Source organism: Saccostrea cucullata, unplaced genomic scaffold (assembly GCF_032062105.1).
Source record: "Saccostrea cucullata isolate Sc308-1 unplaced genomic scaffold, CSIRO_AGI_Scuc_v1 ctg4829, whole genome shotgun sequence".
NCBI lineage: Eukaryota > Metazoa > Mollusca > Bivalvia > Ostreida > Ostreidae > Saccostrea > Saccostrea cuccullata.
Window position 1 is genome coordinate 1 of NW_026935806.1, and position 15,879 is coordinate 15,879.

Genomic DNA, 15,879 nt, shown 5'->3' on the forward strand with positions numbered 1-15,879 from the left:
TAAAGGTATTGTGAGCACTGAGCTCATTGAATGAGACCCCCGCCTTTCATGTGATTATAAAAAAAAAGAATGCAGGCTATAGGAACCTTAATTCATATTTGTTGTTCATCACAGAGAATATAAATTGATAATATTTCCATATTTCATATGGAAAAGAACATATTTTGATCTTGGAAACCTGACATGTGTCCGACCAAAAAGAAAAAAAAGGAGGTAACAAAGAATCTGAAAAAAGTATCATTAAATCTTATTCAATGGTATAAGAGGAGTTGCGGAAAAGAGTTTGGTACCCTTCAATATTATAGAAAGAATGGCAGGTCAATATTTCGCTATGGGAAACCCGAAATATGTATCCGTTCAAAAAATAAAACAACTTGGAGCAAATTTTTGTCGAACGTAGAAAAACTATAAAAGATAAGTTGACCAAGCAAGATCGGACGATTGATTTATTTATTCGAAAGATTTGCTTGAAATCCATAATTATGGGATTGCATACATGTAACAAACGTATGCATAAGAATTAATAATCAGTTAGCATGCTAAACCAATAGTGTTTCCCAGATTGTTATATACACCTATAAACTCATATCATGTCTCTGGTTTGATAAAATGTCTTTATAGTATTGTTAACCATTTTCATTTTTCATCAAATAAACTGCAACAAATAAAATGAGCTGAATTTCACTATCATTTTCATATTTATTTCTGTTTTCCGAGTCTTTTAATCAGATACTTTGACATTTCATTGTGTTGGACGAATCATCATCCTTGTTGATTTAAGAGCAGTTTTATCTCTAAAGGTTCTCCATACTATGGCCACAAAAGTTTTCATAGCGGATGTACGAAATGGTCCGTTTAGATTTGAATAGTAACCGTTGTGATACCACCATCCTCCCCGATAAGTTTTAGCACTGTTTCCTTTGTCATCTTTGTCCTTCGTAGCAAAGACATGACCATTGTGAAATTTCATACCGTCTCCTTTGAATATCAATGAAAATATATTATCATATCAAACATATACTGTGAAATCACTTATTTTCGTAGATTTAATTTCAGTGGTTTTCGAAGTATGAAGAGACCCACGAGCTTATGTGCACCATGGAATGTAATTTTCACAGATATTACTATTCAACAATTCTTCAACCACAAAATTAAATCCCCATGAATCCATATCATTTTCATCAACCGCAAAAATTTCACCCAACAAAAATATGATTTTAAAGTATATCCTTGTCAAGAAAAAACTTAATTTTTATGACAATGTCGATTAATTATACGGCATCTTGGGCCGAAACCCATGTTCTTATACTAAATGCTTTTCATCAAATATAAAATTACTCACCTGTATTGCCACTATATGCACTGACTGTCAGCTTGTACTTGTCCCTCTCACTGGCAATTACAAACTTAGAATATCTAGCATATGCTTTAGAACCTGAAAAGTCTTCAAGGTCTATCCGTAGTTCCTCTGCTGCTAGTGACGTCAGTGAGTGAATTGCTTCATTTCCTTAGATAAGTTGCAAAAGATTGTTCACAGAATATATTACATTTACCAGTTCGTGATTTTAAAAAAAAGTTTATTTGTCCATTTTGGATCCTTATATTGATTTTTTTCCTTAAAATCGGGATATTATTTTTTCAAATTTAAGTATAAACATATAGGAGCATTTTGTTTCTACCACCGACCCCCTGTGCTCAGTAGAAAACTTACCTAACCAGTAATCTGTCTCTGCTCTTCCGAATCCTCTCTTGTATTCCGCCCACGATCGATAAAAATCAGTGATGCCATATTTTCGTCGTTGAATGACCTGAATTTTTAACGGAGTAAATTATATACTTTAAATTCTTTGATATTGATAATAACTTTAAGGATAATCATATCAATTGAATAGATAATTTTGGTAGTGTCTGCCTTCCGCAAAAGGCAATTTTTTTCACAATATTATATGACCACTTCTTTTTTAATTGCTGTAATAAGGTACATGTTTTACTTATTTAGGCAGAGGGTGTTAAACGATCAATCCAACTAACGGCACAATCATTCAAAGTTTTAATGCTTTGTTTATAGTAAAAATACACAACATTTTGTTTAAAATAGATAACATCAATAAGAATACCGTCCAGCCCCCTCCTTCTGTCGTCATGTCACAGAATACTCGCTTCTCTGTCCTGCCGTCAGGGTATATAGTATATACTCCGTCTTTTCCTTGTACTTCTGGAGTTCTCTTCATAATAGCAGCACAATCACGGAATTGAAAGTGACCTGTAACGTTATGTATTTATTTATTTTAATCAAAACTATCAGTGTCAGGTCGCATTCTCTTCTTTCTTTTTTATGTAAGTAATATTTATATCAATTTGTGAGTATCTCTAATCAAACTTGCACTCCTGATTTGGAGAGCAGATTTATTCTTAATCAAGCGGAATAGATATAATCTATGATTTTACTTACTAGTGTTAAAGATCTTTTCAATTCCAACTGAGTCTGCCCTTAATTTGTAACTGGACACAACGTCCACCCCGATTATAAGCGGGGTTTTCACTTTATATGATGTTTTCTCATGGCGCCATTTCCACGGAAGTTTTCTTAAAGATTCTTTTACATGACCTTATTTAGAAAATTTAACTTTAGTTTTATCAGAGAACATACACAAGAACATCCTGAATATAAAAACAAAATTTTCAAATGCTAAGAAAGTATGAATATACGATTGTTAAGTGGTAATATACAAACTTTTCGCAGAATATCATAAAAAAAACTTCAGATTCTTTAGCAGTATAAAACAACTGTTTTTCTTCTTTTAAAATGTACCAGTTCCATCAACAAATACAAACATTTTTTTAATATTAATATCTTTTGAATTATTGTACCATGCATGTAATTTACAACTTCGATTTACATTTTATTTATCAATTTCAGCATTCAAAGACCTTAATTAATGCAAGAATGTCAGTTTATTCATCAGACATTTTGATTTACCTTTAATCAACAAATGAGTCCGAGGAACCCGGGAATCCACGAAGGACAAAATGAACAAGCTCACAATGAGATGCAATGGAGACATACTAGAGTCTTGAAAATAACTCTGCAACATAAAGATCCTATCTGTCCAAGTATATAAAGGACTTTTCAAACTCGGTTTAATCAATATAACTATTAAATTGAAACCTAATGCATTCGCGTGTAAAATAGGGAAAATGTCTAGAGTAAAAAGTGTCTCAGATGTTGTACAACTGCATTTATTTATTGGTCTATAATATAATGTGTCCACTTTGTGTGTGTTTAATTTTCTATGCGTTTTCTCGTTTACAACATGTGCCTGATATAGACCCAGAATTTACCAATAATACTTTGGATGGAATTCTCCGACATTTTTTTAAATAAAAATGTTAGAGTACCTGAATCATCGGGGGGCTTGTTTTTATTTTTGCCGTCCTTCATTATAAAGCTTTAATTTTGAAGATTTTCCGCTTTTGTTCTGAAACTGCTCAACTTACGATATTTAAGAGGTCCATGTTTGTTCTTCTCCTGATTTGCACTGTTTGAATGGACTTCTGAACGTGAATACTTTTCGTGATCTCCATAGATTTCATCTTTTGAAAAAAGTTGGCTTGGTGGGTTAAATTTACCAGAATATTACCTGATTGATATCATGCAATCTACTCAAGGGTTCTTATAAATTCTATATGATAGCCAGGAACCTTGCGTATGTCCTTCACAATAAACAAACAATGTACGTTCTGTAAAATGCGACTGGGGTTAAAAGATCGCGTTAATAGTCAATATTTTAATGAAATACGAAATAATATCATACAACTATTGCCTGAGTGGGAGACTATCGTACATTCTGGCCGTATTTTGCTACGATGGTAGCTCGGGAAGGTAGAGTTACTACCTGCTGTTTACTTTTTAGGTTGACGCCGTCTCTTGATTATTGTATGTTTTTATACAAATCAAATGAAAGGTTTTTCTTCCTGTATAAATAGCATAGATTAAATGAGTTAAAGTAACATTTCAATGATATCGGTATTACTTCTACAAGATGATTTACCTGGCGTTAAAATGGATCTTTTGGATCTCCTATACAGTAATGTCTGACAGTAAGTTAACTGTTAATTACACTCATTTCAATGTATCAATGATGATAATTTCTTTATTAGGGTGTTATCTTTTTGTTCAGTATTGTGCATGTCAAGCGGGAGTTCGATAACTTTGTAATTTTACTTAAGGAATAACTGTCTTATTTTTCGATTTCATAATGTGATCAATCGATTGGGTTGCGTGATAATTTGCATAAACACCGAAGGCGTTTATGCATAAAATTATCAAGCAAGCCAATCGATTGATCATCGTCATGAAATTGAAAAATCTGACAGTTATTCCTTATATTTACATGCTTTGATTCCGCCAATCCACATGCTCCAAGCCCTGATTCTGTCTAGTTGTTTGTTCCGCCCTGCACATGGTTGTTTTGTTTTTTTTTTATTTGGAACCGCGCCAATACATTGATGGGGAAATAAAGTACATTTACAATTTGTAATTTTATCTCGGACAAAGACATTGGAAATGTAAATATATGCATATAAAGAAAGATATACATTTAGACAAATCCATGATTTCAATTCATCTAAAACATGAAAGAGTTTCACATTATTCAAAAAATAGCATTATGTAGATTTTTTTTCTAAATTTGTGAATTGTTTATATCGTTCTTGAAGTATTGGTGATCATGGTTATTTTCTGTCACTCCTTGAATAATTTTGAAGACAATCTGTCTATTGAATGTGTTTGATTAGTAAATTTAAATGGACATTTTATTAAGCAATTGGTATGGCACGCCAAATTCACAAAAATGAGCTAATCATAGTTTCACAGTCTATAAACTAGGTTTATCGGTTGTAAACTATAGTTTACGAACTGTAAACTACAGTTAACAACGTTGATCTATATTTTACATCTGTAAACCATAGTTAACGCGATAATCTATGTTTCACAACCGTAATTTATACTTAACACTGAAAATAATCACTTGCGATTGCAAAACATAGATTATCGGATAAATACAGTTTCACGATTTGTAAACTAGGGTTTACAACTCTTAACTTTAGTTAACGATCTAATAAATATAGTTTCACGATTTGTGAAACTATGATTAACAACCCTTAACTATAGTTTACGATTGTAAATTATAGTTTATACAGACGTGAATCTATGTTTATCAACAAAATCTATTGTTAATGTTTTATTACAGACAGATAAACTTAGATTGGCATTCGTAAACTATAGTCAACAGCCGTTAAATATAGTTTTACAGATGAAAACTATAGTTAACGAATTGTTAACTATAGTTCACGGTTTGTAAACTATAGTTTACAGTCGATAAACATAGTTTATCAACTGTGAAACTATGTTTAGCTCATTTTTGTGAATTTGGCGTGCCATAAATTGGCACAGTTTTGAAAATTCTAAAGAATTTCAATTTTATACGAGCAAAACTAGTATCAACATCATATATTAATTCCTTTTCTTGTGGCTGTTGAAAAAAATTAGCTTTATGATTTAGATTCCATAATACATGCATGTAGTATAGTAATAGCTAATCTAAAAGTGTTGCGCATTAGTTTCTTCTTCTTATGTATTATATATTATCTGTTGGAAATATACATATTTTTGATGACTTATTATACCGAGTATATTAAATAAGAGGATAACTTTAAGTTTTAGCGCTGACATCCCTACATGGGAGATTCTTTATTCTTGCACACGTCGAAATAATCGCTACGCCCAATATAAAGTCTCATTACATTAAAAATATTTTGTACAGGAATCAGTATATCTAAAGAAAGATGACACTTTTAAGACTGCAATTCAGTTAACTTCGAAGTTTGAATCTGGTTTACTACCTTGCTCATCAGAACATATACATGTATATATACAGGGTGTTTCATAATATATGTTACATTTTGAGATCTAATTATTTTTCTTACCTGTCATGTTTCTATTACAAACTTTATATCATTTTAAACATTGAATCCTGCATTTTTGTTCGATGTGAAAAAGTAAAGGAAATCATGGTCTTGAAATGATTCAATGTGATATAAACGTTGATGTCATAATTTGGATATTTCTCGAGATGGACTTGACTAATCCACTCAGTGCTGAATTGTAAGAATTGTAAAGCTGTTTTTATTTTCAGATTATGTCGCTAATATTCATTCTATTCATTTACTAGTTCATGAAATAAATTTTCCAAAATAAAATAGAAGCTTTCTAGGATGCTTATCAGAAGGGTAGTAACAAGGTTAAAGGACAGGGACGGACAGTATGCGATAAATGACAGTATTTCAGAAAGCCAGAAGTCATTAAGAAGCGGAGATGTTATTGGTGAAGTCGAGACTCTTAGTGTAGCGAACTTCTGAGAGAAGTGTCTGATAGATATTTTCAGAAAATATATATATATATATATATATATATATATATATATATATATATATATATATATATATATATATATATATATATATATATATATATATATATATTGACTTCACCCGAGCATACCCGATAGACCGGACGCATTTCATAGCGGTCCGGATTCTTTCTTTAATAGTGTTCTTAAAAATTTCCAAATCAATATGTAACTAAGTATGTAAATATATAGTGTTTAGTAGTTTAGTAGTAGTGCTAGTTGTTTTTTGTTTCGCTTTTTCCTTTGTTCTTATGACTTTTTAACTCTTTTCTTTGTCCTGAGGAAGGGACAGGGCGTCCCGAAAATTTGACAATTTTTATTGTTCGTGTCGTTGGTCATTTTTAGTGCTTTTTATAAATTTCCATCCGTGACCTTGTATCTACTTGATAGATCCGACATTTAGGATATACAGTGTTGTTGGTTTTTTTAGTGCTTTATATATATATATATATATATATATATATATATATCTGAACTACTTCGTTTACAAACATGAACCCTTTTATTCCTTGCAATTACCAATGGGAGGAAAGGATATCTTTCCTCTTAAAACTCTCATAATTTTGACAAGTGCATTATGCGCATTTGCACTTAAAAAATAAAAGCCGTTTTTAAAAAATCAATGAAAGATAAACTGCAGACAAAGTCTTCCCTTTTACCTTAACCATGAAATTAAAGCAGTATAAGTATCCATTACATTGCAGCTATCCCATCCTCACCTCCGAGACTATATTCATATTTGGGCATGACAATAAATTCCTACACTGACAATTTTGTCAGGCATGTCTATGAGGGCGGTTTAATGAAATTCCGGTGTTATGTTAACCTCTTGGCAGAACCTCCGATCACATGGACATGGTATTGTGGGGAAGAACAGATGACCAATGTAACATTTTCAGGCTCATATACTTACATGAATTTTACGGCGACCAGGAATCATGACGGAAAATCTTGCTATTGCAGAGCGAAATCACACTCAACTGTTTTATTTTATGACTACCCATCTAGTTCTCGTTATGTGGTGCGTGTTTATTGTAAGTATGCGTTTAAGTCATATTACTGTTAATTACTTAATTATACCTACACATATACCCCCACACCCCCAATGTCAACTACAAACAAGAAATAATATAAATTTATATAAATTAGTCCTTTATTTAAATTTATAAATAATTATCATTCTTACTTTATCTTTAACAAATCCTGAATATAAATTTTTTGAAGTTTATTTTTGCCAGAGCCTGGTTAATTAGTCCCCAAACTCATGAAAAAAGATGACATTGGCTTTTTCTTTATAAATATGCTTCATGAATGTTAAAAAAAAATAAAGTTAAAGTTACAAAAAATCCATTTGAAATTAGCCCAAATATATCTATTTTATTTTTTACACAAAACTTTAAATGCATTGAAAAAAAATCTTCCTGTTTTAAATAGAAATCAAGGAAGAACCTTAAAAATTATATTTTTACTTTTTAAAGATGTTGCATGCATTAAAAAAGACCATACTGGCAATATTTTTTTTTAATTTTTCATTTTATTTAATTTTATTATTATTATTTTTGCCAATACTTATCATTAAAATTATGCTTATGTACACAGAGAGATTCATTGAGTAAAACTTTAAGTGGATGTGGAGCTTTGTTTAAAAATTAGGATGTATAAGTTCACATAAAAGTCATAAATTGTTTTAATCACTGTGTATGGAGCATTTTGGTGACTAAATGTTGACTTTTGTAAGATTCACTTCGGACACGACCAAGGATCTATCCTGTGTCACCTACAACTGTAGGGAGCGGTGAGTACATTACCATCAAGTGTAATCTCACAACACTTGGATATCCACCAATATCATGGAGATGGATTTGTGACGATCTACCTCCCCTGAATGGAGTGGACTTAGGAACGGAGACTTACTTAGAAATCAAAGTAACTGCTCGACACAATGGGATGGCTTGCAGATGTAGAGGAATATCCTCCTCTATCTATGTCTACGACAAACTTTCAGATCCAGTGACAATCACCGTTTACTGTAAGAATTATAGAAATTATATAATTCATAATTTGTGCGTCTTTTAAAGTGATTTAAGTTTACAATATGGCTATGATGTATCTTACAAATGATTTTTTGAATCAGTATCTTTTATTTGGTCAAATATTTAATATATATCATGCAAAAATGAAATGCTACTTTTCCAAGTCAACTTAAATATTCTAGTTGCATTAAAATATTTTTTGCATCAAATTCCTAAGCTAAATCCCAGAAAAAATCCCAAGAAATAACAGCTGCAGCAGGATTTGTTGAAGACCCTCAATGTATACCAGCTACAGCTTTTGGAACAACTACCGGGTTACTTTCGGCCATTATCATTGCTCTGAGCTCCGTCCTCCTCATACAGTGTATTAGAAGAAGAAAAGGAAACGTTTGCTCTTGTGGACATATTGGTGAGCCATTCAATACAGGCTGAAAGGAAAAGGAAATTGAAAAAAACGTCATTAAAGATCATACAATAATATTAAAGATAACGAGATTCACTTTGTGCGGTAACCAGTGAATCATAAAAGCTACATTTTATTTTATGCCCCCGGATCGAGAGATCCCAGTGGTGTATTGTTTTTGTCCTGTCTGTCCGTTTGTCTCTTTATCTGTTTGTCAATTTGTCTCTCTGTCTGTCTGTTGACAACTTTAATCTAGCCATTAACTACTAATTGATGGGACTATAGCTTTCATTTTCACAGGTGTATTCCTTGAGACAAGACCTTTCTTTGGGTACAACCAAATTTGACCACTTGACCTTGGAGTTTGACCTACTTTTACAAAAAATACAACACTCTATCCTAGGCCATAACTTTTGAACAGTAGAAGCTAGGGCTTTTATACTTCACGTGTGTATTCATTGTCACAAGATCTTTCAGCTGGTGTAAATATTTTTGACTTTGACCTAAGAGTTTGACCCACTGTTTAAAAATTTTTAACATTCTGATCTTTGGAAAATTGAAATGCATTTGAGAGAATTCAACCCTCACCATAAGTTGCCATGAGGGCATCAGTGTTTCACGAACACATCGTATTATACACATGTACTTCAACTATATTTGTACATTGTAATTTAATTTATATGCTATTTTTATGTTTCAGAAAAAAACGAAGAGGAAAGAGCAAGGTATAAACTTTAAAAAAAATATTTGCCTTTATTTATTTCAGCAGTATCTTTAGATGAAATTTATCATTTTGAAAAATATCGTTTTGAATTCTTTTTTTATAATCTTCGTCATTTATAACAGTAGCAATAAAGATCTCCAGAACCCTATTTATACTAATGAAGAATCCTACGAAATACTTCAGGTAAACAAAGGTGGGTAAATCGTTCGAGAATGTGTAGAATTAATCTACTGGGTATTTAATACTAACAAATTAAATTTAAACATGGTATAAATAAAAGTTTTTAGCTACATGTATATAAGGATACAGGTTTTTCTATGAAATATACTTTTAGCTCTACTTGGGCATTGAATTCGTAGAAAAAATTCTATTTATTACAATGCGTGGAGACACTAAGTACTTTGACGATTTTCTATTTCAGACAGTTTACATATATAAATCAATGGTTAGACAAATCGCAAAGCGGCACTTCAAAATGATTGGAATTGGATTTATGGTACTGAACACCAAGTCTATTTGTTATACCAATACATCCTAAAAGACAATGATTTTATCCTGTTTATGTAATCTGCTTTATCTTGCTTTTCATTTTCATTGCTCTCAAATATTATCAGGTTTATATAGTTCAAAATGGACAAAAGAGGATTTTTCAAAATTCAAAACATGTACAGGCTAACTCAACATTAAGCTTCTCTATAGTATGAAACTTCAGTTATAGTTTAACTATAAACGTTCTAAAATTACCTTTTATATTTATGAAATTAAACTAATAAATGCATAAAAATACGATAAACATGTATTAGTTTGTTCAACTATATTTTACGGGAATATATCAAGAAAAAGACTGGAAAATTACAACCATTCATCAATGTACAATTTATAAACATTTCAAGGAGTACTTTGAAACTCCTTTGTGGTCCGATTTACTAGTAATCAGATTGCACTGAACAAATTCACTACACACCAATAAATCCCCCGGTTATATGTGCAGTTTATATTCTATTGTGAACGGAATGTATCCCATCGAAGCGACAAGGGTGGCAAATACCGACAAACTAATAAAACTTAACATCAATTCTCTGTAAGGACCAAAAATGCTTGGCCACGCACTATCATGGAATTTTATTTTATCAATATAATATTAAAGAGTGTCCTATATAAAGACTATAGGTGGGTAAATTTTGGACAGTGCTTCCTTGGTTTCCATAGCAACGGCCTTGAAATATTTTGCCATGGCAAAAATGACCTAATTGTCATCACCATGCAAAATAATTCCATGCTTCCTAAACGTAGAAAAGTTGAGAACGTAACATGGGTCTCACTTTATAGCGAATTAATCAAAGTTTCTTGGCATATAAATTTTATTCAATTTAACTCAAGGTTTTTAATGTAATACAGATCAATTTACACGAAGATTGTCATAAAATGAATACAAAGGTACCTATTTCTTCACGTGCATAGAAATTTTTGCAGGCAATATCAACTTATAAAAAAGGTTTTTTCAGTAAGATAGAACTTAGATCTAAAAGATAAAAAAAAGATTTGAGGTGGGTAAATCAGTTAAATGTTGTTTTCCATTCGCCTGAAATCATCACTTTTCATGAAAATTGATCGAGAGTTATTTCCCTTTGCTGACTCTTTTGCACTCAAGACAAAAAATGGTTGACTCTCTGGTCAAAAGAAGTTTCTAACAACATGTGGCAAAACAGACAGCAGGAAAATAAACAATGAGAAAATGATGTTTAAGGTGTGAGTGACAAAGTAAGTCATCAATCAATTAATGAAAATGAAAGAGACAGGTCTTGTGAAATATTGGAACAAAATTTATGAAGTCTGTCAGTGTCTAGAGGGAGTCCATCTATTCTAAAAACTCATACGTACATTATGATGCAAATGGAAGAAAACATTAAAAAGCAGTGGATACGGCCACCCGGAAATCAGTAGGAATGGATCTACCCTAAGCACAGGTAAAAAAAATGTAGAAAATTGTGTTTACTTAAGAAAGCAAATTAACTTACTCTTGAAAATCATGTAACTATTTATTAGGAGGAGAATGTAATAGAAGATGTAACTTAAGTTTGTGTGTATGAAATGAAAAATTAATATGTGTTTTCGGGTACAGACTACATTGTTGTTAAGTGTGTGTGTGTGTGTGTTTTATTGGGGGGTGGGGGGCTAAAAAATATTTACGGAAGTGTGTATAAATTAGAGACGAACGTAAACACATGCATATTATAAGGCTCTATTCAGTTTGACTGTGAAAAAAACACCATAATTTTTAATTAACTTCAGCAATATATACACACTTTAATAAAATACATGTATAAAAAAGATATGCCCTAGCTTGCAGGTATGTATTCATGCAAATTTATTTCATTTTAATAATTAATAATAAATTTATTTTTAGAAGTACCAATACAGTTCGAACTATGGAAATAAAGATGAAAAGATACATTGAGAATTCATTTTCAGTAAAAAGCAGGTGAGAATTTTTTTAAATATTAAATTTATCTGGTAAGGAAATAAACATTCGTCATAATTTAATGCTAATAAAATAAACATTCATCATAATTTAATGCTAATAACTACATGTACCACAGCAAAATTAAATCTTTTATTAATGTCATGATTTTTTCTTATAAAGTTTTGGGATGCAGTAATTAAGAAAAGAATCAAAATTGGTTGTAGAACCTACTATGATTGTATTGTCAGGGGCATAGCAACAGGGGGTATTTTCTCAACCTTTAAAACTTATACTACAGGAAATGTTAATTGAAAGCCTGGTTGCCCCCCCCCCCCCCCCCCACTTTCAGTGATGAACCGAAAATATAGTATTAGAATTGGTACTAAAAGTAGTTGACACTAAGAAAAAGTTAACCTATGTATTGAATATGTATTAAACTATTATGCAACTGTACTTGGATACATGTATCTATGAAATAGTATGAATATCCCTAACATACATAATGCATATAATATGTATGATTTATGCAAGAAAGTTGCATATAAGACCTGTAAATAACTATAAATAGAGGAACCCTAAATAGAAATACTAGTATCCAGTGTACAGCAATGAACTATATAGTTGCAAGTGATTAGGAAATAATCTTTGTTTTTATGTTTTTATTATCTTTTTTCAACACAAAGGTTATATACCAGAAACAGGAGGCAGTTACAAAATTAATAAACGAAGACAGAAAAATTGCAAGTGATCCTGCATGAGAACTGAACACCAGACAGTATTGTTACCAAACAGTATTCTTTTGGAGGGAATTCTGAAATTGAAGATCAGAAAGAAATTGGAGATCAGAAGTTTTTAGCTCACCTGAGCTGAAAGCTCAAGTGAGCTTTTCTGATCACATTTTGTCCGGGGTCCGTCTGTCTGTCCATCTGTCTGTCTGTAAACTTTTCACATTTTCGACTTCTTCTCAAGAAACGCTGGACCAATTTCAACCAAACTTGCCACAAAGTATCCTTGGGTGAAGGGGATTCAAGTTTTTTCAAATGAAGGGCCACGCCCTCATTCAAGGGGAGATAATTGGGAATAAATGAAAATTTGGTGGCATATTTTAAAAATCTTCTTCTCAAGAACCACTGTGCCAGGAAAGATGAAACTTATGGAGAAACATCCTCAGGTAGTGTAGATTTAAATTTGTTCAAATCATGACCCCCGGGGGTAGGGCGGGGCCACATTGGCAGACCAAAGTTTTACATAGAAATATATAGGAAAATTCTTTAAAAATCTTCTTATCAAGAATGACAAAGCCATAATTCATCATATTTATATGGAAGCATGCTCAGGTAGTGTAGATTCAAATTTGTTCAAATCATGACTCCCAGGGGTAGGGCGGGGCCAAAATGGCCTACCAAAGTTTTACATAGAAATATATAGGAAAATTCTTTAAAGATCTTCTCAAGAATGACAAAGCCATAATTCATCATATTTATAGGGAAGCATGCTCAGGTAGTGTAGATTCAAATTTGTTCAAATCATGACCCCCGGGGGTAGGGCGGGACCAAAATGGCCGACCAAAGTTTTACATAGAAATATATAGGAAATTTCTTTAAAAATCTTCTTCTCAAGAATGACAAAGCCATAATTCATCATATTTATGTGGAAGCATGCTCAGGTAGTGTAGATTCAAGTTTGTTCAAATCATGACCCCTCAGGGTAGGGCGGGACCAAAATGGCCGACCAAAGTTTTACATAGAAATATATAGGAAAATTCTTTAAAAATCTTCTTATCAAGAATGACAAAGCCATAATTCATCATATATATATGGAAGCATGCTCAGGTAGTGTAGATTCAAATTTGTTCAAATCATGACCCCCGGGGGTAGGGCGGGACCAAAATGGCCGACCAAAGTTTTACATAGAAATATATAGGAAATTTCTTTAAAAATCTTCTTCTCAAGAATGACAAAGCCATAATTCATCATATTTATGTGGAAGCATGCTCAGGTAGTGTAGATTCAAGTTTGTTCAAATCATGACCCCTCAGGGTAGGGCGGGACCAAAATGGCCGACCAAAGTTTTACATAGAAATATATAGGAAAATTCTTTAAAAATCTTCTTATCAAGAATGACAAAGCCATAATTCATCATATATATATGGAAGCATGCTCAGGTAGTGTAGATTCAAATTTGTTCAAATCATGACCCCCGGGGGTAGGGCGGGACCAAAATGGCCGACCAAAGTTTTACATAGAAATATATAGGAAATTTCTTTAAAAATCTTCTTCTCAAGAATGACAAAGCCATAATTCATCATATTTATGTGGAAGCATGCTCAGGTAGTGTAGATTCAAGTTTGTTCAAATCATGACCCCTCAGGGTAGGGCGGGACCAAAATGGCCGACCAAAGTTTTACATAGAAATATATAGGAAAATTCTTTAAAAATCTTCTTATCAAGAATGACAAAGCCATAATTCATCATATATATATGGAAGCATGCTCAGGTAGTGTAGATTCAAGTTTGTTCAATTCATGACCCCCGGGGGTAGGGCGGGGCCAAAATGGCCAACCAAAGTTTTACATAGAAATATATAGGAAAATTCTTTAAAAATCTTCTTCTCAAGAATGACAAAGCCATAATTCATCATATTTATATGGAAGCATGCTCAGGTAGTGTAGATTCAAGTTTGTTCAAATCATGACCCCCGGGGCTAGGGCGGGGCCAAAATGGCATATATAGGATCATATATAGGAAAATCATTTAAAAATCATTTTCTAAAAAATAGCAAATTCATGATTAGTCATGGGACTAATTTTGGATTTAAACTTTACAATAAAAAACATTTTCTACTTTTTCCTACCCTTAGTGCTCAGGTGAGCGATGTGGCCCATGGGCCTCTTGTTGAAGTTTGTGATGGTAAATTCACTAAATTGTTTAGGTTGCTTTTTTCTTCCATTGGTTATACTTAAAATATTTTTGAGGTATTTTTTCAAGGTGTAAATACTAACAATTGGTTTAGAATTAAATACATGATTGTGAAAAATATATCAATTTTGTTTTCACATGAAAAAATGTTGTAGATAAATAATGATTTAAATTAAGGTATAGATCGATGTATTTTTTTTTTATTCCAGGGAAAAAGTCGAAGATGATTACGGGTATTTCAAGTGTCACTTTTTAAACCCACTTTCTTCACTGGACAGCCATAAGACCAAATACAGCAAAACTCGTTTAGTACAAACATGGATATTGTGAATTTACGGATAAAGTGAAGCCATCTTGGATCCCCAACTATATAAATTTAAATTCCTTATACAACAGTCAGCATGACATAATAACAGACATTCCTTATACAGATATAACAAATTACGGATATAGCAAAGTAATTTTGAAGGTCCCCATGCCTTTGTTTTAACTAAGTTTAATTACTGTAACAGTAAACGTCTGATGTAAAAAAAAAGGTAACTTTAAGTCTAGCTGTTTCAACAAAATTGTTATATGACAGAATTTTTTTTAATTTTCTTTTTTATACATATTTTGACATATAGATACACATTTTAGATAGAAATTAGTGTCAATACTCTTTTTAATCTCAAAAAATACTATTTTATGTGAGAATTAAATTTCTGAGAGCACAAAGTCTTGTTTAATAGTGGGAAAATAATGTTCTCGTGAATAAAACTGATAAACAGAATACACATGAGTATGTGTATGTTTACAGATTGTTAGTGATATATTAATGATTTTTACAATGTGTTGTTAGTTTTATAGTCAATTTAAATTCAGCATCTG

The 15,879-nt window shown here is 31.9% G+C and overlaps 2 protein-coding genes across 2 annotated transcripts; one reads left to right on the forward strand and one right to left on the reverse strand.

The window, feature by feature from the left end:
• Nucleotides 1–873: 873 nt before the first annotated feature.
• Nucleotides 874–3,079, reverse strand: LOC134243810 (ryncolin-1-like; the record flags this gene model as incomplete). Its single annotated transcript, XM_062726040.1, has 6 exons — nt 2,981–3,079; nt 2,453–2,608; nt 2,118–2,263; nt 1,712–1,808; nt 1,343–1,507; nt 874–978 (listed from the first exon to the last, which is right to left on the reverse strand). Coding segments are annotated over exons 1-6 (754 nt in total), but the record flags the coding sequence as incomplete, so codon positions are not given.
• Nucleotides 3,080–3,961: 882 nt separating this feature from the next.
• Nucleotides 3,962–10,355, forward strand: LOC134243807 (uncharacterized). The gene is made up of 7 exons (XM_062726038.1): nt 3,962–4,101; nt 7,175–7,504; nt 8,209–8,499; nt 8,721–8,912; nt 9,607–9,631; nt 9,753–9,823; nt 10,052–10,355. The coding sequence occupies exons 1-7, from the start codon at nt 4,044–4,046 to the stop codon at nt 10,066–10,068; spliced, it is 984 nt and encodes a 327-aa protein (XP_062582022.1). The 5' UTR covers nt 3,962–4,043; the 3' UTR covers nt 10,069–10,355.
• The last annotated feature ends 5,524 nt before the right edge of the window (nt 10,356–15,879 follow it).

What these genes read in the sequence shown, in the direction of transcription:
- LOC134243807 (XM_062726038.1), top strand. Translation starts at nt 4,044, where the DNA reads ATGATTTACCTGGCGTTAAAATGGATCTTTTGGATCTCCTATACAGTA. An exon ending in TTATGTGGTGCGTGTTTATT is followed by an intron (nt 7,505 to 8,208) that starts GTAAGTATGCGT and finishes GACTTTTGTAAG; the next exon opens with ATTCACTTCGGACACGACCA. An exon ending in AACGAAGAGGAAAGAGCAAG is followed by an intron (nt 9,632 to 9,752) that starts GTATAAACTTTA and finishes CATTTATAACAG; the next exon opens with TAGCAATAAAGATCTCCAGA.